The sequence below is a fragment of the Panthera onca genome, chromosome D1 (genome assembly GCF_046562875.1).
Source record: "Panthera onca isolate mPanOnc1 chromosome D1, mPanOnc1 haplotype 2, whole genome shotgun sequence".
Lineage (NCBI taxonomy): Eukaryota > Metazoa > Chordata > Mammalia > Carnivora > Felidae > Panthera > Panthera onca.
Window position 1 is genome coordinate 15,538,323 of NC_138348.1, and position 21,330 is coordinate 15,559,652.

General features: G+C 38.8%; 2 protein-coding genes across 2 annotated transcripts in view; one reads left to right on the forward strand and one right to left on the reverse strand.

Moving 5' to 3' along the window:
- Positions 1 to 21,330, reverse strand: part of FAM180B (family with sequence similarity 180 member B) — a 336,925-nt gene that overhangs the window by 129,185 nt on the left and 186,410 nt on the right. The window lies entirely within an intron of this gene.
- NUP160 (nucleoporin 160) overlaps positions 1 to 21,330 on the forward strand; it is a 52,048-nt gene that overhangs the window by 11,807 nt on the left and 18,911 nt on the right. The window contains exons 8-22 of the mRNA XM_081790262.1: positions 3,631 to 3,708; positions 3,965 to 4,062; positions 5,667 to 5,751; positions 7,316 to 7,384; positions 10,654 to 10,737; positions 11,276 to 11,446; positions 12,452 to 12,551; positions 12,823 to 12,988; positions 13,447 to 13,574; positions 13,664 to 13,824; positions 16,648 to 16,781; positions 17,487 to 17,557; positions 18,414 to 18,573; positions 19,173 to 19,242; positions 20,654 to 20,752. Of these exons, the coding sequence (XP_081646388.1) occupies positions 3,631 to 3,708; positions 3,965 to 4,062; positions 5,667 to 5,751; positions 7,316 to 7,384; positions 10,654 to 10,737; positions 11,276 to 11,446; positions 12,452 to 12,551; positions 12,823 to 12,988; positions 13,447 to 13,574; positions 13,664 to 13,824; positions 16,648 to 16,781; positions 17,487 to 17,557; positions 18,414 to 18,573; positions 19,173 to 19,242; positions 20,654 to 20,752 (1,674 nt within the window). The remainder of the gene's footprint in view (positions 1 to 3,630; positions 3,709 to 3,964; positions 4,063 to 5,666; positions 5,752 to 7,315; positions 7,385 to 10,653; positions 10,738 to 11,275; positions 11,447 to 12,451; positions 12,552 to 12,822; positions 12,989 to 13,446; positions 13,575 to 13,663; positions 13,825 to 16,647; positions 16,782 to 17,486; positions 17,558 to 18,413; positions 18,574 to 19,172; positions 19,243 to 20,653; positions 20,753 to 21,330) is intronic.

The following is a 21,330-nucleotide window of genomic DNA, read 5'->3' on the forward strand; positions in this document are numbered from 1 at the left end:
ACTGAATGCCTTTTTTTTTTTTTTTTTTTAATTGCCCTGGATAGATATTCCAGTACAATATTGAATAGAAGTGGGAAGAGCTGGCATCTTTGTCTTGTTCCTGGTCTAAGGGAGAAAGCTTTCAGTGTTTCACCACTGAGTATGACATTAGCTGTGAATTTTTCATAAATGCCTTTTATCATGTTGAGGAAGTTCCTTTCTATTTCTAGTACTGAGTGTTTTGCTCATGCAAGGGTGTTCAGTTTGGTGCCATTGCCTTGATTCATTATAAGGCACCAGTAATTTTACCCTCTTATTTAGGCTTGTGCATCATCAATGCAAAAATATCAACACAGACATTGCAGATAATGTATTCTTATGAAAAGAGTTTTGGCCTCACTGATCCCCTGAAATAGTCTATGGTCTACATTTTGAGAAGCACTCCTCTAAAAGACTCAAAATTGAGTGTAGGAGTGGTGTGAAATTGAGCAGAGCTGTTATCTCCTTTCTTTTGAGCATTATGATTCTATTAATGAAGCCTAAAATCAGATAAACCTTTTTGGCAGTTAGACCTACTCATGTTATGGTGAACTTGTAGACTTTTTTTTCCCCCTACACATATCCTGCTCTTCAGCCTGTATTTTCCTCTAATAGGCACAGTTGAAATTTATTTTTCCTTTGTCTCTAATATTTATATCCATTCCTATTCATTTATTTCTGGTGTTTCCTTTGGTTCTTTGGATTCTAATTCTTTAGTAAGTGTATTACTTCGGTTATTTCCAGGATCTTGTTCTCATTGATGATACAAGCTGCCGTCTGTATTCCATCTAAGACCTTAATACAACTCTCAAACAGAAGTCCTGTAGACTATGGTGTGTGGTCCACAGACTGGTCCTGGGCCACAAATTCTTGTTTACCAGTTTGCAGTAAGATAGCTACAGAACATGAGAGTGAACTTTCAGATACTTTTATAGTGGTTTGACATTGCTACAGACATCCACATTCAAGATTCCTGTATGTTATAAATAAAGTATCAATCTGCAACAGGTTGGAAATTAAATAAAACAAAAAACTAGTCCTTTACCACAGGTAATTTGAGAAGCACTATATGCTTGGCCAGCATTTTTCCAACAAGAAATACCTTGTTCTGCTATCTACTATACACATATTGTGGTGTATGTGTATACAAAATATGTTGTTACAAAATATGTAACAAAAAAAAAATATATGAAACATGTTTACCTTTACTATGAGTGATGAACTGATGAACTTTGATACTTTGTTGTTGTTGTTCTTGTTGTTTGAATGCTGGTTGAGACCTGCTAAATTGATTTATATTCCACTAACAGGTTGAGATCTGCAACTTGTAAAATACAGCTCTAGACTAGGATGAATATGAACACTGCATATATCTTTTGTATTTCATACACTCCAACTTTTTCTCAGAAGGGACTCTCTGTATATTTTTCTTTTTTTTTTTTTTAATTTTTTTTTTATTAACGTTTATTTATTTTTGAGACAGAGACAGAGCATGAACGGGGGAGGTCACAGAGAGAGGGAGACACAGAATCTGAAACAGGCTCCAGGCTCTGAGCTGTCAGCACAGAGCCCGATGCAGGACTCAAACTCACAGACTGAGATCATGACCTGAGCGGAAGTCAGACGCTCAACCGACTGAGGCACCCAGGCGCCCCTGTGTACTTTTCTTTTAGTACTACCCTTTAGTAACTTCTGTGTTATAAAGAGAGAACCATTGTCACTCTTACCAGTTTATAGTGAATTTTCTTTTTCCAAAAAAATTACTTAAAATATCCATAAAGTATCATTTTTGAGTTTGAAATTTTTTGTTTTGGCAATAGAGTTAAATACTACACTTGAATTATTTTACAGAGTTTTGTTTTTAGTAGAAGTTAACTAGTGTTGATTTGTATTGTGCATATGTTTTAAATTATCTCTGGCACTTTGGTAAAAATATAAACTTAAAACAGGCTTCTGACCACAATGAGATACCACCTCACACCCGTGGGATGGCTACTATCCTCCCCAAAAAAACAGAAAATAGCAGTGTTGACAAGGATAGGGAGAAATTGGAACCCTTGTGCACTGGTGACGGAAAGTAAAATGTTGCAGCCACTGTGGGAAACAGTATGGCAGTTCCTTTAAAAGCTAATTGTAGCATTATCCTATCTATGATCCAGCCATTCCACTTCTGGGTATATACCCAAAGGATTCAAAGCAAGGTCTCAAAGACGTATTTGGGGACACCTGGGTGGCTTAGTCGTTTAAGCGCCGACTCTTGATTTCAGCATAGGTCATGATCTCGTGGTTGGTCATGAGATTGAGCCCCACATTGTGCTCCACGCTTATCATTCTCTCTCTCTCCCTCTGTTCCTCCCCTGCTTGTGCTCACATGCGCATGCGCTTTCTTACTTAAAAGATAGTGTTTTCTTGTAGACAGTCCAAAAAAAAAAAAAAAAATTTGTACGCCCATAGTCATCATACTATCTACAGTAGCCAAAAGGTAGAAGCAGCCCAAGTGTTCTTTGACAGATGAATGAATAAACAAAAATGGTATATACATAAAATGGGATATTATTCAGCCTCAAGGAAGGAAATTCTGACACATGCTACAACATGGATAAACCTTGAGGATGTTATGCCAGGTGAAGTCACAAAAAGAAAATACTGTTAATATTCTACTTATATAAAGTGCCTAGAGCAGTCAAGTTCATAGAGACAGAAAGTGGAATGGTGGGTGGAAGGGACTAGAGGGAGAAGGGAGTGTAGAGCTATTTAATGAGTATAGTTTCAGTTTTACAAGATGAGAAAAGATCTGGATATAGGTGGCACAATAATGTGAATGTATTTAATGCTACTGAACTGTGCTCTTAAAAATGGTTAAGATGGTAAAAAAAAAAGGGGGGGGGCGGTTTACGATGACAAATGTTATGTGTATTTTACCACAGCTTTATAAAAATTGGTTTCTAGGGGCACCTGGGTGGTTCACTCGGTTAAGTATCCCACGTCTGATTCCTAATCTTGGCTCAGGTCTTTTTTTTTTTTTTTTTTTTTTTTTAATGTTTATTTTTGAGAGAGAGAGAGACAAAGCACGAGCAGGGGAGGGGCAAAGAGACAGGGAGCCACAAAAATCTGAAGCAGGCTCCAGACTCTGGGCTCGAACCCATGAACTATGACCTGAGCCAAAGCCAGACACTCAACCTGCTGAGCTACCCAGGCACCCCTCGGCTCAGGTCTTGATCTCAAGGTTATGAGTTCAAGCCCTGCATGGAGCTCTTGCCATGCAGGGCATGGAGCCTACTTAAAACATTTTTTTAATTGGGGCGCCTGGGTGGCTCAGTCGGTCGAGCGTCCGACTTCAGCTCAGGTCATGATCTCACGGTTCGCAAGTTCGAGCCCTGCATCGGGCTCTTTGCTGATGGCTCAGAGCCTGGAGCCTGCTTCAGATTCTGTGTCTCCCTCTCTTTCTGCCACTCCCCCACTTCTGCTCTCTCTCTGTCTCTCAAAAATAAATAAATGTAAAAAAAAATTTTTAATTAAAAAAATAATTGGTTTCTGAATGCTCATAACTTGTTAGAAAAGTAGCATGTTGATTTTTTTCAAGTTATGAATTATTAATTTGTGTTTTAACAGTTCTGCATTTTCCAACTGGTGAGCACTGAGAATAACCGCTATAGTCTAGATCACATTTCGTCCGTTTTCACTTCTCAGGTAGGTTGGATCATCCTTTGCATATCACTCAAGTATAAGAAAGAATTGGCTGACTTAACTATGTTGTAAAGGGATGGAAATCTTAAAATGAAATATTTACTGATAGATGCAGACCAAATTTAATTTGAGTTTTACCAAGTTCGTGTGGTACTATCTTCTGTTTTTATGCTTTTGACCTCCTATTAATACAAATTTAAGTTGCTGTAAGCTATTCCTCTTTCATATTTTAACCCCTCTCCCCCACATTTCCTCCTAGGAGACACTGATTGACTTTGCCTTAACCTCAACGGATATCTGGGCCCTGTGGCATGATGCTGAGAACCAAACTGTTGTGAGATACATCACCTTTGAGCAGTATGGATCACTTCCTCTGTCGTCTAGCCTCACCCCTAGGGGTTCCATTCTAAGAAAGCAAGAGAGCTTGTTATGTAGAACCGAAGTCAAGTGTTTGCATTTAAAGGATTCAGTCCTGGGTTTGCCTACTGTTAACTATTTTCCAAAATTCCTCCTTTTACATTTTGTGATGTTTCTTACCTTTCGGTTTTAGAACAAAATGAAGGATTCTTAGGGTTGGAATGAGATAAAATGCCATATTTCTTGGGAGCAATAGCACCTATCTAAAATACTTCTAATTTGGGAGTTTACTCTGCTTCTGAGCAGACTATTTCCAGTACCCACAACTTCCAAAAGATACTGCAGCCCCTTTGGGTTCTCAATTTTCTCATCATAAGAGAAATTGATTGCACAAGTATAGTGCTCCTCAAACTTTTTTGTTTTAAACAGGAAACCCTTTTTTTCAAAAGATAATGAACTCCAATATATAAAACTAGTATTTTGTGAGAATAAAATTATAACACAATTTAATGTTATTGTTGGTTATCTCTAATAATAGATATATTTGGTCTCTAATATTTTAATGTGCATAATAGTTTTAAATGTTTTAATAGCTACAAAATACATTTGAAAAAAATTTCTTAATCAGACACTTACATACTCCTAAAACACCCTGTGCAGGATTCCCTGGAATATAGCTTAATGTCTTTGGAACTAAACTAATTGAACTTTAGGGATCCCTCATAATCAGTCCTATACTCTAGACTAGAACTATAGGGATAGTTGCCCCAGATGGTTGAGCCACATCTCAGATAATATGAGCGTACTCCTTATAGATGGCATTCAAACAAAGTGGTGATAAGCAAAGAATCTGGTATCAGATAAGAGTTTGAGTCCACTTGTGAAATTTAGCTGTGACAAAGCCTTACTTTTCCCATCTACAAAATGTGGGTGATACGTCCTTCAGAATTACCATAAGGCTTATAAGAATAATATCCTTAACTGTGCCTAGCATAATATCTAATAATAGTAAATGCAAAATAAAAGTTAGCTATTGTTTGTAGATTTGTGGTTAGAGTGTTCATTTCAGGAAGATGCCTGTTAAAACTGGTAAGAGCAAGGGCACACTTGGCCGGCATAGTGGAGCGTGGGACTCTTGATCTTGGGGTTGTAGGTTCAAGTCCCATGTTAGGTGTAAAGATTACTTTAAAATAACATTCTCTCAAAAATAAACATTAAAAAAAAAAAAAAATTAAAGGGCCCCTGGGTGGCTCAGTCGGTTGAGCGTCCAGCTTCGGCTCAGGTCATGATCTCACGGTTTGTGAGTTCGAGCCCCATGTCGGGCTCTGTGCTGACCGCTCAGAGCCTGGAGCCTGTTTCAGATTCTGTGTCTCCCTCTCTCTCTGCTCCTCCCCCGCTCGTGCTCTCTCTGTCTCTCTCTCTCTGTCTCTCTCTGTCTCAAAAATAAACATGAAAATAACATTAAAAAAAAAAAAAAAACTGGTAAGAGCACTTCTATAAAGCCAGACTGTTGACAATAAATTTTACTTATTTATTTTGAAATCTTCAGTAGATCAACAGCATCATTTTTATGTAGACTGATGGCCTTTTTTGTTTCCCTATAGTAATGTTGCAGGTCAATGGAATTCAGTTTTTATGCACTCTCTGCCAGAGGAAGAGATCATTATCAGAGATGATCAAGACCCCAGAGTAAGCAACATTAAAGTCTTATGTAAGAGGATGATTTACCCTGATCATTAGTTTGAGAAGAACCAGGTGTATTAGTCCGAATCCTTTCAGCTGCATGTGAAAGAAACCCACCTCAAACTGAATTAAGCTTAAAAGGAAAATATTTGTGCAGCTGAGAAATGGAGAGTTACCTGGCTTCACCCAAGGCGGGAACAGTGCCACAATGCCTTCAGGGCTTGATTTCTCCTTTGTATTTTGTTTTCCTTCTTGTTGGGTTTATTCTCAGGCAGGCTCCCTGAGCCTATGCATTGTGTGAACTACGCATTCTATGGACCCCAGAGAAGAGGGAGAACCACTGTCCCTGGTCCTGAAGTAGACTCTCATTGGCCTGGCTTGAGCAGTGTGCTGATTTCTGACACAGTCACTCTGATCAGAAAGAATAGAATAATCTGCCTTAGCATGAGAAACATGTCCAATGTGCACCTTGTTCTTGTGGAGGTGGTGAAGTCAGTTGAGTATGGGGAATATGGGTAGAGGAGGAATGGTTCCCCCAGAGGAAGGTAGGGATTTGTTAGTAAAAGAAGGGTAATGGATCCTGGGTAGGCATAAACACTAGGTGTCCACTAGTGTTTATAACCATGTTGGTACATGCATATAAGCTGGAAATCAAATAAATTCTAGTAACAGTATATGCTATGAGGAAAATAACTTTAAAATGCAATTAGGGTGCCTGCGTGGCTCAGTGGGTTGAGAGTCCCAACACTTAATCTCAGCCTTGGTCTTGATCTCAGGGTCGTGAGTTCAAGCCCTGCATTGGGCTCCACACTGGGCATGAAATCTCTTTTTAAAAAGATGATAATTCAGTAGAGAGCAAAACAGGCCAGTCTCCCTATTTTTCAGAGATATCCTCAGGTTAAGAAGAAGAGAAAAAGGCATCAGTTGATGCCTTTATGTTAAATGACGTAGAAGATTATGGGCCCTGGGTCACCCCCCAGAACCCCAGGAGAAGGAAGGAAACTTGAGTGAAGATTAGTCCGATTTGCTACTTCCTGGCAAATCTGAATTGTGAAATTTGGGCAACTTAAGACTTTCCGTTTTTCTTCTCTCTACTTAATCTTCCAAGTAGTGACAGTTTATTGCATTTTTTTGTTTGTTTTTACATGTAATGCCTATTGGTTCCTTTTATATGTGAGACATAAGATGAGTACTTTATGGATGGTGGAGAAACCAGTTTAGCTTAATTCTTCTCTTACCAGTGTGTATCACCAATAAACCTGTGTTCGCCTTTCCATATAAGGCTGGCATTTCACAAGCTATGTTTTCCAGTGGAACCCAGTAAAGTACTCCATGAGGAATACGCCGATTTCCTTATAGTATGCCTAGTTGGCTCAAACACACTGTAGTCTCTTCCTTAATGTGAAAATATAGAACTGCTCTAGTACTTGGTATTGCTGAAATACAGAAGGGCCATGTTTTTATAATGGAAACTCAAGTGTTGGCGCTAATGTGATTAATTCTTCCTTCAAATTTTTCCAAATTTTACCTATTTAGGATGATACTAATTTTTGTTTTACTGTTCTAACAGGAGATGTATTTGCAGACTCTATTTACACCAGGACGATTCATAAATGCAGCTTTATGTAAAGCTTTACAGGTCAGCAAGAAAAGATTTAATGTTTATTTAAGACTGTCTCTTGTATAGTCATTGTATAATTAATAATTACTATTAACTTTTGTTTTATATACACAAAACAAACATTTTTGCAGTTACATATGCGTGTGTTTATAAATGTCAGTGTAATTTTTTTGTGTGTTTTTTCCACTAAATAAGACTCCCAACAGGAAGGTAGAATTGTGGGTACTTTCCCAATGACTACTGAAGCATACTAGTAGTTGAAAGAGAAATGTGTGCTTACACTATTGTAAAAAGATACCGTACTATACTGCATATAATCTCTGTACTTGAAAGAAATTGAAAATGTTTTCTTCGTTAGTTTTGATAGTACTCTACATTTACCTTTTTGTTAATACAGTGGAGGTCTGACATGTTCAGATTCAAGAAAAATCTGAAAATTGAATCTTCAAAGTCACATGGCTTAAGAGATACTTAATGCTTTATAAAAAGATTCTTTACCCTAAAGTCACTTAGAGGGGCACCTGGGTGGCTCAGTCAGTTAAACATCTGACTCTTCATTTTCGGCTCAGGTCATGATCTCACAGATTGTGAGTTTGAGCCCTGCATTGGGCTCCAAGCTAACAGTGCTTTGGATTTTCTCCCCCCCCCCCACCCCTCCCCTGCTTGCACACCCTCTCTCTCTCTCTCAAAATAAATAAACTTCAAAAACAAAATTAAAGGGGCGCCTGGGTGGCTCAGTTGGTTCAGCATCTGACTTTGGCTCAGGTCATGATCTCGCGGTCTGGGAGTTAGAGCCCCATGTCAGGCTCTGTGCTGACAGCTCAGAGCCTAGAGCCTGCTTTGGATTCTGTGTCTCCCCCTCTCTCTCTCTGCCCCTCCCCTGCTCACACTCCATGTGTCTGTCTGTCTCTTGCTGTCTCTCTCTCTCAAAATAATAACATTCAAAAAAATTTTTTTAATTAAAAAAAAAATAAAGTCACTTAGGCTTCCTTAAATTGCCAATTAGTTCGTGGATTTGAAATAGAATAGTGGGGCACCTGAATGACTCAGTCACTAGAGCATGCAACTCTTTATCTCAGGATTGTGAGTTCGAGCCCCATATTGGGTGTGGAAATTACTTAAAAACAAAATCTTGGGGTGCCTGGGTGGCTCAGTAGGTTAAGTGTCCAATTCTTGGTTTTGGCTCAAGTCATGATCTCGTGGTTCATGGGATCGAGCCCCGAGTCAGGCTATGTGCTGACAGCAAGGAACCTGCTTGGGATTCTTTCCCTCCCTCTCTGTCCCTTGGTGCCCACACATGTGCATTCTTTCTCTCTCTCTCAAAAATAAATAGGGGTTCCTAAGTGGCTCAGTCAGTTAAGCACCTGACTTTGGCTTAGGCCATGAATTTGGGTTCATGAATTTGGTCCCCACCTCGGGCTCTCCACTGTCAGCGCAGAGCCCACTTCAGATCCTCTGTGTCCCTCTCTCTCCCTCCCTCCCTCCCTCCCTCTCTCTGTCTCTCTCTCTGTCTCTCTCTCTCTCTGCCCCTCCCCAGCTCATGTGCTCTCTCTGTCTCAAAAATAAACATTTAAGGAAACATTTAAAAATAAATTAATTAAATATGATAATCACTCATAGACTTGCAAGACCCCTTAGAATCTCCTAACCTGACCCTCCACACAAAGAAACACCTTCTGAGGCTTTTAACAGACAGCTTTTCAGCTTCTAATTGTCTCTGCCTCCAGTGACAAGTTTCTCACTGGCTCTTGTGGAGTTCTTGCTCCTGAGCTGTATAATTTAAAGGTTCTTCCCATTTGGATCAAATTTAGTCCCCATCCTTTTGGTGAATTCTTTCTTTTGGAACTTCATAGAACATGTCTCTCTTCTAGAAAGCAACTTTTCAAATATTTCAAGAATCTTTCCGCATTGTCTTTCTCCAAGTACACGCAGTGCCTTAACTTTCTCTCAGGTGATACCGTTTATAGACCCTTGACCTTTCTGTTACATACATTCTTAAATATCTGGCTATTACATGTTTTCTGTTTTCTCTCTGATAGAACTTCAGTGTGACATGATCACTCTCTCCGAGATGGTTCGTTTGTTTGTTTAAGTTTATCAGTTTATTGGGGCGCCAGGGTGGCTCAGTCGGTCAAGTGTCGACTTTGGCTCAGGTCGTGATCTTATAGTTCGTGAGTTCTAGCTCCACTTTGGGCTCACCGCTCTCTGCACAGAGCCTGCTTCGGATCTGCTCTTTCCCTCTCTCTTTACCTCTCCCCTGCATGTGCACGCACTCTCTCTCTCTCTCTCTCACACACACACAAAAATGAATAAACATTTAAAAATAATAATAAAGTTTATTTAGAGAGAGAGCACTCCAGCAGAGGAGGGGCAGAGAGAGAATCCCAAGCAGGCTCCATGCTGTCAGCACAGAGTCCCACATAGGGCTGGAACTCACAAACCATGAAATCATAACTTGAGCCGAAGTCAACAGTCAAACGCTTAACTGACTGAGCCATCCAGGTGCCCCCAAGGTGTTTTTTCTTTTCCTCTCATCAGCCTTCTTCCTTGTTAACAGCAATTAAATGTGTATTTCTTATGATACCTCTTGCACATGGAGATATTAAACAATCACTAAAGACATTTATTAAATGCTTTCCTTTAGGAGAGTCATTCGTAGTAGAGTGGCCAGCCACATGACTACTCTGGCTTGCTTTTATACCAGTCTCGGAGTATGTGTTTAACATCATTTTATAACTTCCCTCCAGCTAAGCAATGGCCTTTCCAGGGCTTTTTGCTTTTTTTAGTAATCCAAATGTATCCTGTTATAATTCTGTCAGATTCATGGACATCTATAGTTCGTTCTGGTCTATAGAAATGACTTCAGAGGTGCCTGGGTGGCTCAGTTGGTTAAGCATCTGACTTCAGCTCAGGTCATGATCTCACAGTTCGTGGGTTCGGGCCCCACATTGGGCTCTGTGCTGACACCTCAGAGCCTGGAGCCTACTTTGGACTCTTTGTCTCCCTCTCTCTCTCTGCCCCTATCCCCTCATGCTCTATCTCTCTCTCTCTCTCTCTCTCAAAAATAAATAAATATTCTTCAAATAATTTTTTAAAAAGAAATGATTTTTAAACTTGCTATGATTTTACTTACAGAAATTATTTGCACAGCATTAGAAGTAGATGGGTATTTTAGGCATGTTCAGTTTCTATTGTATAGTTACGTGTTGCCTCCATGCCTTCTAAACTGAAGTTTTTTTCATTCAGTTTTGGATGAAATGTCTCTAAAATGTCTCTCTTAATTTTAGATTTTCTGTCGAGGAACTGAGAGGAATTTAGATCTTTCCTGGAGTGAACTGAAGAAAGAAGTCACTTTAGCTGTTGAAAGTGAGGTGAGGGGGGCACCTGGGTGGCTCAGTCGGTTAAGCGTCCGACTTCGGCTCAGGTCATGATCTCACAGTCCGTGGGTTCGAGCCCCGCATCGGGCTCTGTGCTGACAGCTCAGAGCCTGGAGCCTGCTTCGGATTCTGTGTCTCCCTCTCTCTCTGCCCCTCCCCTGCTCATGCTCTGTCTCTCTCTGTCTCAAAAATAAATAAACATTAAAAAAAAAAAAAACTAAAAAAAAAAAAGAAAGTGAGGTGAGGTTTGGGTAGAGAACAAATGATAATTTCTTGATATAGGGTAGATTGGTACTGGGGAATGGTTCAAATAGTTCACTGCACCTTGTTAGTAGGAAGTATAAATATTTAAACCTTTTAATTAGAGAATGTATATATATATATATATATATATATATAATCTATGGCATGTAAGGCCTAAGGGATATTCATTTGGTTATAATTTAGTAAAATGATATTAGGCAGTTAGGTTTTGGAGGAGAAAGATCCCAAATGGTATTAACAGTTTCTTTTTTGTCTTCTTCTTTGCCAGCTCCAAGGAAGTGTAACAGAGTATGAATTTTCCCAGGAGGAATTTCGAAATTTACAACAGGAATTCTGGTGCAAGTTCTATGCCTGTTGTCTTCAGTACCAAGAAGCCCTCTCTCATCCTCTTGCCCTGCATTTGAATCCACACACAAACATGGTGTGCCTACTGAAAAAAGTAAGGGAGCTGGGGCGCCTGGGTGGCGCAGTCGGTTAAGCGTCCGACTTCAGCCAGGTCACGATCTCGCGGTCCGTGAGTTCGAGCCCCGCGTCGGGCTCTGGGCTGATGGCTCGGAGCCTGGAGCCTGTTTCCGATTCTGTGTCTCCCTCTCTCTCTGCCCCTCCCCCGTTCATGCTCTGTCTCTCTCTGTCCCAAAAATAAATAAAAAACGTTGAAAAAAAAAAATTAAAAAAAAAAAAAAAAAAAAAAGTAAGGGAGCTAAAGCTAATCCTTAATCGTCTAATCCTTTAGACGATGCAGTGGATCTTTCAGAGTATCAGTCTGTTGTATGTTGTAGTTAGCTTTTTAGGACTTTGTATTTTTTTTCTTAGAATTCTAGTTCATTTCTATTTAGATAGTCTCCTGCGTTATTTATAATTTTCTTGCATTTTATTTTATCTTATTATATATTGATTTCACATTTAAAGAGCTACAGGAATAGCACAAAGAACTTTTGTATACCCTTCTTCCAGAGTCATCGTTTGTTAACTGCCATTTGCTTTCCTTCCTTCTATACGTTTTTTTTCTTCCTGGGCCACTTGGGAGTTGTAGACATTATGCCCCTTTGTCCTTAAATATTTTACCACGTATCTTAAGAACAGAGTATCCTTACGTAACCACAGCACAATTTAAAGATCAGGTAACTCGATACTGATATTGTATCATACAGTTACATTCTGATTCTACCAATTGTGCCCATAATTTTTCCTCTTGATTAGGGTCTGATCCAAGATCTTGGATATATTTGGTTGTCATGTTCATTTAGCTTAATCTAGGGCTTTTGTCAACCTTTCTTAGTCTTTCATGACCTTGATATTTTTTGAAGACCATACCTGTTTTATAAAGTGTCCCTCAGCCTGGATTTGTCTGGTATTTTCTGCTGATAAGAATCTGGTCTCAATTTTTTTTACACCTATAAACATTAATTGAAAAAAAGTATAACTGGAAGATTTATATTTCCAGGGGTACCTGTCTTTCCTTGTGCCTTCCTCCTTAGTGGATCATTTGTATCTCCATCCTGATGACGACCTTTTGGCCGAGGATGAGGCCGCCATATCTGATGGTAATAATAATTACTGTGTCCATATTTAGCCCCTTCCTACATGAACCCTGTGCTTTGTTTCGACTGGATGCAAAAAACATTGATTGCCACTATGACCTCTCCTGGTCAGTTTACCACAATATAGATGCTATAAGGAAAACTGAAGAGACCTAAGCATCTCTAAGACTTCAGATAGATTCTTGGCATTTAATTATTAATATTTTATTTTAGTATAATGTTAATCAGTAGCTCTTCATTGGCTTGAGTCATGAATATTAACTTTCTCTTACAGATGTGGAAGTTGCTCGGGACGTCATGTGTCTTATAAAATGCCTTCGGCTGATTGGAGAGTCAGTAACTATGGACATGTCAGTAATGATGGAAATGAGTTGTTACAACCTACAGTCTCCAGAAAAGGCTGCAGAACAGATTCTGGAAGATTTGATCACTATTGATGTGTAAGGAGAATTTAGGGTAAAGTGCATTTCCTAATGAAAATTCAGCAATTTTTAGTGCCAGTGTCAGGTTTTTAATGTACATTCAAGTACGGACAATAGTGGCTTATGGATAAAGTGAGCTGTCATGGTTCTAAATAGGTGTTTCCCCTTTTAAGCAAAATCTAACATATGAATTCAGATCTGGAAGCTAACTCATAAGTTATGGTCAGTTAAACTACTAACTAAGCTATGAATTCTAAAACAGAAAAGTATTTTCTCACATTCATTTTCTGTCATTTCTGAAAAAATGAGGAAAAATTCTCTGTATGAAGTAAAGGTATCTTATATGCCAGAGTGATTATCTCCATTTCTTTATTGTGTAGCTGGTCTTCCCGTTTCGTAGAGCATTTAGTTTATGGAACATAAACAGTCTGCGTTACATATTCTCAGTAGTAATGGTTTTCTAATTGTCCTTCTAGAGAAAATGTGATGGAGGATATTTGCAGTAAGCTACAAGAGATCAAGAACCCAGTCCATGCCATTGGGCTACTTCTACGGGAGATGGATTACGAGACAGAAGTAGAAATGGAAAAGGGGTTCAATCCAGGTAAATGACAAAAAGCAAACATGTCTCTGATTTAGAGAAAGCAATTTAACTTCTTCTAACTTTTCCTTTTTTTTTCCTCTTAATCATAGCTCAGCCTTTGAATATTCGGATGAATCTTTCCCAGCTATATGGTGGCAGCACAGCAGGATATATTGTGTGCAGAGGTGTGTGCAAAATTGCCAGCACTCGCTTCCTCATCTGCCGAGACCTTTTGATCTTACAGCACCTATTATTGAGGCTGGGCGATGCGGTAAGTATGGCTTGAAGGAAAACTTGTAAAATCTACTCACACAGAGCAGAATGTCAGCCCTATGAGCGCAGACTTTTGTCTTTGTCCACTGCTCTGTCACCTATATTTGACCTGTAGTAGGTGCTCTATAAATATTCGTTGAATTAAGAATGAGTAAACAGTATAATCTAAAATTACAAATTGGGGCGCCTGGGTGGCGCAGTCGGTTGAGTGTCCGACTTCAGCCAGGTCATGATCTCGCGGTCTGTGAGTTTGAGCCCCGCGTCGGGCTCTGGGCTGATGGCTCGGAGCCTGGAGCCTGTTTCCGATTCTGTGTCTCCCTCTCTCTCTGCCCCTCCCCTGTTCATGCTCTGTCTCTCTCTGTCCCAAAAATAAATAAAAAACGTTGAAAAAAAAATTAAAAATAAATAAATAAATAAATAAAATTACAAATTAAGAACGTATATGAAGTGGGGCGCCAGGATGGTTCAGTCAGAAGAGCCTGTGACTCTTGACCTCGGGGCCATCAGTTCGAGTCCATCCCATTTGGGGTATAGAGATTACCTTTAAATAAATAAGTAAATACATACATACATACATAAACAAACAAACTTTTTTTTAAAAAGTACATAAAGGGGCGCCTGGGTGGCTCAGTCGGTTAAGCGTCCGACTTCGGCTCAGGTTGTGATCTCACGGTTCATGGGTTCGAGCCTCGCGTCAGGCTCTGTGCTGACAGCTCAGAGCCTGGAGCCTGCTTCGGATTCTGTGTCTCCCTCTCTCTCTGACCCTCCCCTGCTCATGCTCTGTCTCTTTCTGTCTCAAAAATAAATAAACGTTAAAAAAATTTTTTTTTAGTACATAAAGCAGATTATTTTATAATTAACCTTTGTATATATAGCAGTGGGGAAATTTCCCCAGATGGCTTTCCCCAAATTTAATATTGTTACTAACTACTCTGCATGTGGTAGCCAGGTACCATTTAGTGTGGAGAAAAGAGGAAAAAGAAGAAAAAATTCTCTTTCTGCAGTACAAAATTTAGCCTAAGCACATTTTTGAGATGGCAGTGTCTTTGGGATCCTCCCAACTCTATTCTGTGCTTCCTTTTCCATCCTAGTCTTCTTAGGCCACCAGACTCTTGTCCGATAGTCCTTGTCTCTCACCCTACTGAAAGTTCCATGTTTGGAGATTGCCTTTCCACCCTCATGCAAAAGTCCCACTTGTCTCTCAGGTGGTCATCTCACACGAACCTTGACCTGAGGAAGCAGTCTAGTTATCTCATGTTAATATGTAAATAACTGAAAGGCGTTTGGGGCTCTCAGAACTAGTCATACTTTTTTTTTTTTTTTTAATGTTGTTTTATTTATTTTGAGAGAGAGCACGAGTGAGGGAGGGGCAGAGAGAGGGGGAGAGAGAGAATCCCAAGCAGGCTCCGCACTGTCAGCATGGAGCCCAACTCAGAGCTCAGTCTCAAACTGAGATCATGACCTGAGCCAAAACCAAGAGCTGAACACTTAATCAACTGAGCCACCCCAGCGCCCCTGTTTGTACTTTTTAAGTCAGAATTTATTAGCCCAAATATATTGATAATGGTAGAATTTCAGGTAAAAATAAGGAAAAACATTTAGGAAGATGATTTGTTTAAGCCACCAAAGAGAAACAGGAACCTTTCCTGAGAGGCCATTACTTAAGGCAGCCATTATTAAGTTCTTCTCAATCTTTGTAGAATCTTCCATTTCTTCAGGGTTTTTAGTGGGGTTTTTTGTTTGTTTAATTATAACCATTGTTTTTTTCTAAATACAGAAGTAATGGATGTTCTTTATAGAACCTTTATATGTAAGCCTCTCTGTAAACAAAAAGAAATTAAAATTCGTCTGTAATTGACCCAGCTGATAACCACTGTTTACTTACATTTTAGTGTATATCCTTTTTTCTCCTATGCAAATGTTTTGTTTCCATTATTTCTAGAATTAGAATATGCTACATGGTATTTTTGGAATCTAATTGTTTTCTACTTTACACACCTCATCTGCATTTTCACATGTCATTAAGTATTCTTCTACAAAATTATTTTTTAAAGTTCCCTACACAGTTTTAATTTATTCAGCCATTCCCATCTGTGGCCTGCCAGGTTGTTGCCAGTTTTTCCCTCCTACCTAAATACTTTTGTACACCTCTGACTATATCTCTAAGATAAATTCTCAGAACTAGAATTGATTGGTCACACACTATGCCCCTTCCTTTTTTTTTAATTTATTTATATTAAGAGAGAGCACGAGAGAAAGGGAGCAGAGGGGCATAGAGAAAGGGAGAGAGAGAATCCCAAGCAGGCTCCACACTGCACATCCGTGCAGAGCCTGATGCGGAGCTCAATCTCACAAACCGTGAGATCATGACCTAAGCCAAAATCAAGAGTCGTAGTCTTTTAACCACTGACCGAGTCACCCAGGCACCCCAGGCTATGCACATTTTTAAGGCTTTGGGTGGTTTTGCCAAAATTTTCCTCTAATGTTCATAACTGTCTTTACCCAAGGCTAGTAGCATAAAGAAAGGCTAGATATCCCTGTTCCTGTTCTTGAATTCTGAACCCACACATTCAATGAAAGTGACACTTTTGTTGTTTTCTCTTTCACTATCAGCATTTTTGCACTATTAAATATTTGGGTAGCTATTTTTGCTACGCTAAAATTTAATGAGTGTGTTGCCTTTATTTATGTACATATGTTGCTTTTTTTTGTATGCCCTTTGTAACTGTGTTTTGTTATTTATTTTACCTCCACCTGACCCTTAAGAGTTATCATCACTAATCACTGTGTCCCATCTCACCCACCCACCCATCATGTATAGGCGATCTTGGGAGCTGATCAGCTCTTTCAAGCCCAGCAAGACCTACTACACCGAACCTCTCCTCTCCTCTTATGTTATTATCTCATTAAGTGGGGAAGTCAGTGCTTAGCAACTGATGTTCCAGTTGACACACTGTGAGTTTCATTATTCTAATTATTTTTAAAATAAATTGCAAGTTTGATTAGTTTTTTCATCATTTTCAAAAAGCTGTAAACATAATGCAGTAACATGATTTGCCTTTAAAATTCAGAGAGCTTTAGATGCTTCATTTTCTAAAGGTTGAAGACAACTTATAAGAATCAAAATACCAAGTATGTATTTATTATACGTATGGCATTTTGAAAAGAAAAAATGTTTATTCTGAAGTGGAAGTGGAAAATATATGTCATTTCTAAAATTTGTCTTAAAAACTGTCGAGATAGGTGACTTTTCACAAACACCCACTTTTTTAATGCTTATTTAAAATTGAAGTATAGTTGACACAATGTTACATTAGTTTGGGGTGTACAGTTATTACATGTGTGTGTGTGTTTAACGTAAAGATAAATCCTACTGAGGGCAAAATAGTTAGATGAGGTCGCAGGGAAAGTCGGACCACACACAAAAACATACCAGTTATTAAAGGTAGGCTGAGCTTCCTTAATAACCAAAATAAAAAGGGAAATCTATTACTTACTAGATTCATATTTTCAATATAAGATAAACCATCCTGTTTGGCAGTGTTCTTTCAGTAGAACTTTTATGTGCAACTTACTAATCAAATTGACAGTGTTCCTGGTAGGAGAGCTTGTTGAAGCAATGTTTTTGTACAACTACTGTCTCTTTGTCTGTTCTCACAGGGAGTCCAACCTCCAACACTTGTCAGTACTGGAACTAACAGACTCTGGTGCTGTAACGGGAAATAAGTTTGGTAAGGACTAGTCTGTGCATGCGTTTGATTTTAAATTGGGCTTTTATTGCATATTCATTAAAGTCCTTTGCCACCTTTGCTGCAGAAAGATTAGGTAAGCTCTGCTTTCATTTGGGGAGGTTAATAAGCTAGCTGTGGCCAGAGCCCTCTGGCTGTGACAGGGAGTCCATGAAACCCCGTGAAGCCCAAATCAGGCATAAATTAAGGGTGTTGCGTATATGAAAATATGTACGTGTGTATTGCTGCTTTTCCATTGTTTATTAATGCTCCAGTGATTAATTCAACAAAATTATTTTTTAAATTTACTAAGTTTATGGGAGCTTTCGTAATCTTGTCTTAATAAAAATTCAAGAGGCGTCATCTCTCATGCTTAAGAACCATTCTGGAGAATTTGTTTTATATTATTTTGGTAAAAGACTTGGAATCTTGGGGCACCTGGCTGGCTTAGTCAGGAGAGCATGTGACTCTTGATCTCAGGATTGTGAGTTCGAGCCCCATGTTGGGTGTAGAGATTATAAATAAACTTTAAAAAAAAAAAAACAAAAACGTGGAATCTTGAGACCATATTTAATGTAAACACTTCCTAAGGAAGATGCTTAGCTGTAGTGAGGTCAGTGAAAAAAAGAAACGAGTGCAATGTTGATTTAAGTGACTTTTTTTTGCATTTGTATAGTACTGCACACTTTACAAACTGCTTTTATTTATATTGCCATTAATGACACCCATGGCGCATTTCATGTTTTGAAATAATAAATGTTCTTTATTACAGATATAACATGAATTGGTAGACTATCTTAATTGAAAATTGATATTACTGTCATAAATTGGTGATTGTCATAATTTTTTTCTTTTTAAGTATCTAGCCCTCAGACAATTGTGGAATTATTCTTCCAAGAAGTTGCAAGAAAACACATCATAGCCCATCTCTTCTCTCAACCAAAGGCACCTCTGAGCCAAACTGGGTTGAATTGGCCTGAGATGATTACTGCAGTTACCAATTATTTATTGCAGCTTCTGTATCCTTTTATTTAAAAGCCAGTTAGAAGGCTTTTTCTGTCTAAATAGTCGAAGGCTCTTCTATTCTCCCTGTATAATAAAGTTTTTTAATGAGGTTGAGTGCTATTCCCCCAACAAGAAATGATAATATTTACTATCAGATGTCCTAGTTTTTATTTTCCTCAGGAGTTAGCCAGATTTTATTGGTACACAAATATGTAATACTTAGATCTCTTTTACAACATTATACGTGTATCAGGTATTTATTGAATGGCTCTGTACGTCAGGCACTATATGCTAGATGCTGGGTGTCCCACGGGCATCAAGAGTATGTGCAATATGCCAGAGTTAGAAGTGATCGTCCAGGGATGAAATACGTGCTTTAGCCCCTAGTTAACTGAGGTCTGAGTTAGGTAACTAGGCTTTTAGTGTATAGCCTTTAAACTATATTTGTCTTATAGTAAGGTTATATAGTTATGTGGAAAGAACATGTGCTCTAACCCCTTCTCTTTACCTTCTTTTTTAAAAATTAAGTCATTACATGGAGTTTGATGCCCAATATGTATATGATTTAAAGTTTTGCCAAAAAAAAAAAAAAATCTCCTTATCCAGTGACTAGATGGCCTAGCAATCCTGGTTGTCTCTTTATGGAATGTTTGATGGCCAATTGTCAGTATGTACAGTTGCAGGTGAGTACTGTTGAATACTTCTGGTTTTGTTTTGGTTTTTGTTTTAGTCTTTATTTTTGAGAGAGATAGAGACAGAGTGCAAGTGAGGGAGGAACAGAGAGAGGGAGAGGGAGACACAGAATCCAAAACAGGCTCCAGGCTTAGCTGTCAGCACAGAGCCCGACACGGAGCTAAACTCATGAACCGTGAGTTCATGACCTGGGCTGAAGTTGGATGCTTAACCTCCTGAACCACCCAGGTGCCCCAAATATTTCTGGTTTAGACGTTCTTTTAAAGAATGGGATTTCTGGAATTTTAAATGTTACCTGCATTTTAATTGGCTGATAAAAAGAGCCACAATAATTTAAACTTGACTTCACCAAAACATACTCCAGAAAATCTATAGAGAGATTTTCTTTATGTACTTCTCTCTTGACATGTCATTCCTAACATTTTTTTCTAGAGTATCTTGGCTTGTTTTTTAATCCTATTAGCCTCTCTTAAAAAAAAAAAATTTATGTTTATTTATTTTTGAGAGAGAGCAAGCCGGGGAGGGGCAGAGAGAGAGGGAGACACAGAATTTGAAGCAGGCTTCAGGCTTTGAGCTGTCAGCACACAGCCCAACATGGGGCTCGAACCCACAAACTGTGAGATCAAGATCTGAGCTGAAGTTGGACGCTTAACTGACTGAGACACCCTGGCACCCTCTATTAGGTTCTCTTTATAGTAAAACAAACATAACGTTGTCTTCATATAAATCCTTTACGGGATGGGCACCTGGATAGCTCATTCAGTTAGGCAGTCTGACTCTTGGTTTCAGCTCAGGTCATGATCTCATGGTTCCTGGGTTCATGCCCCGAATCGGGCTCCATGCTGGCAGTGCAGAGCCTGCTTGGGCTTTTCTTTCCCTGTCTGCCCCTCTGCTGCTCGCGTGCACTTGCTCTCAAAATAAATAAATAATTTTTTTTTTTTTTTAAGTTTTACAGAGTGTGTGCATGCAAGCGTGGGAGGGACAGAGAGAGAATCAGGGCTCAAACTCCAGAAATGGGAGATCATCACCTGAGTTGAAACAAGAGTCCGATGCTTAACCAACTGAGGCACCCAGGTGCCTGGATAAATAAACTTTAAAAAAAAATCCTTTACAGGAATCTAGTCATTGAACCAGTAAATAATAAAGTTGGGAAATTGCTGAATTGGAAAAGCATGTGTGTGTTTATATGTGTTGGTATTGAGTTTTGTTCACGTTTTTAAAGTGTCTAACTTAATACAAGAATAGATTAACAGAATTAGATTTTAACTTCTGGATGATTTCAGGAAATACTTTTCTGTTGATTGACCACTATCTTTTCTCCCTCTGTGAAGAGCTTGGGGGTGGTTATCGCATTAAATAGCACTTACTTTCTAATCAGAAAGCACCTTTTATGCCTTTCAGGATTATATTCAACTGCTCCATCCCTGGTGTCAAGTCAACATTGGTTCCTGTCGATTTATGCTGGGACGTTGTTACCTGGTTACAGGAGAAGGACAGAAGGTAAATTGTATTCAAATGATGAACCTACTTCAGTGCAAAGAGGACAGTTAGTCTCCATCTAACTAGGTGAGGGGGGATGGGGTGGCACAGAATCCTCTAAATAAGGATAAAGACAACTAATTTCAGCAAGAGCCATGTGGGGGTTGTTCAGCTTTCTTGTACTTTTGCAAATTAGTTAGAACATAGGAAAACATGAAGAAGAAAACATTAAAATCCTTTTGCCCCAGGATGAATTTTGTAAATCAAATTTATTACCCGATTACATTGTTTTTATTACATATTTTTAAAAATGTTATGCTGCTTTCTTCCCCCATTATGGTAGTTTATCTAATTTGTTCCCTGACATCCTATTAATGTACATTTTCAGACATGCAGGAAAGTTTAAAGACTTATAATAAACCATCATATACTCACCACTCAAATTCTACAAATATTAACATATTAGTATGCTTATATTAATTTTCTTATTAAAGTTTACCTTTTAATAGCATTTAAGTTAAAAAGTGAGATAAAGAAAAATATTAAATAACGTGTCAGAGGGGTGCCTGGGTGGCTCGGTCGGTTGAGCGTCTGACTTC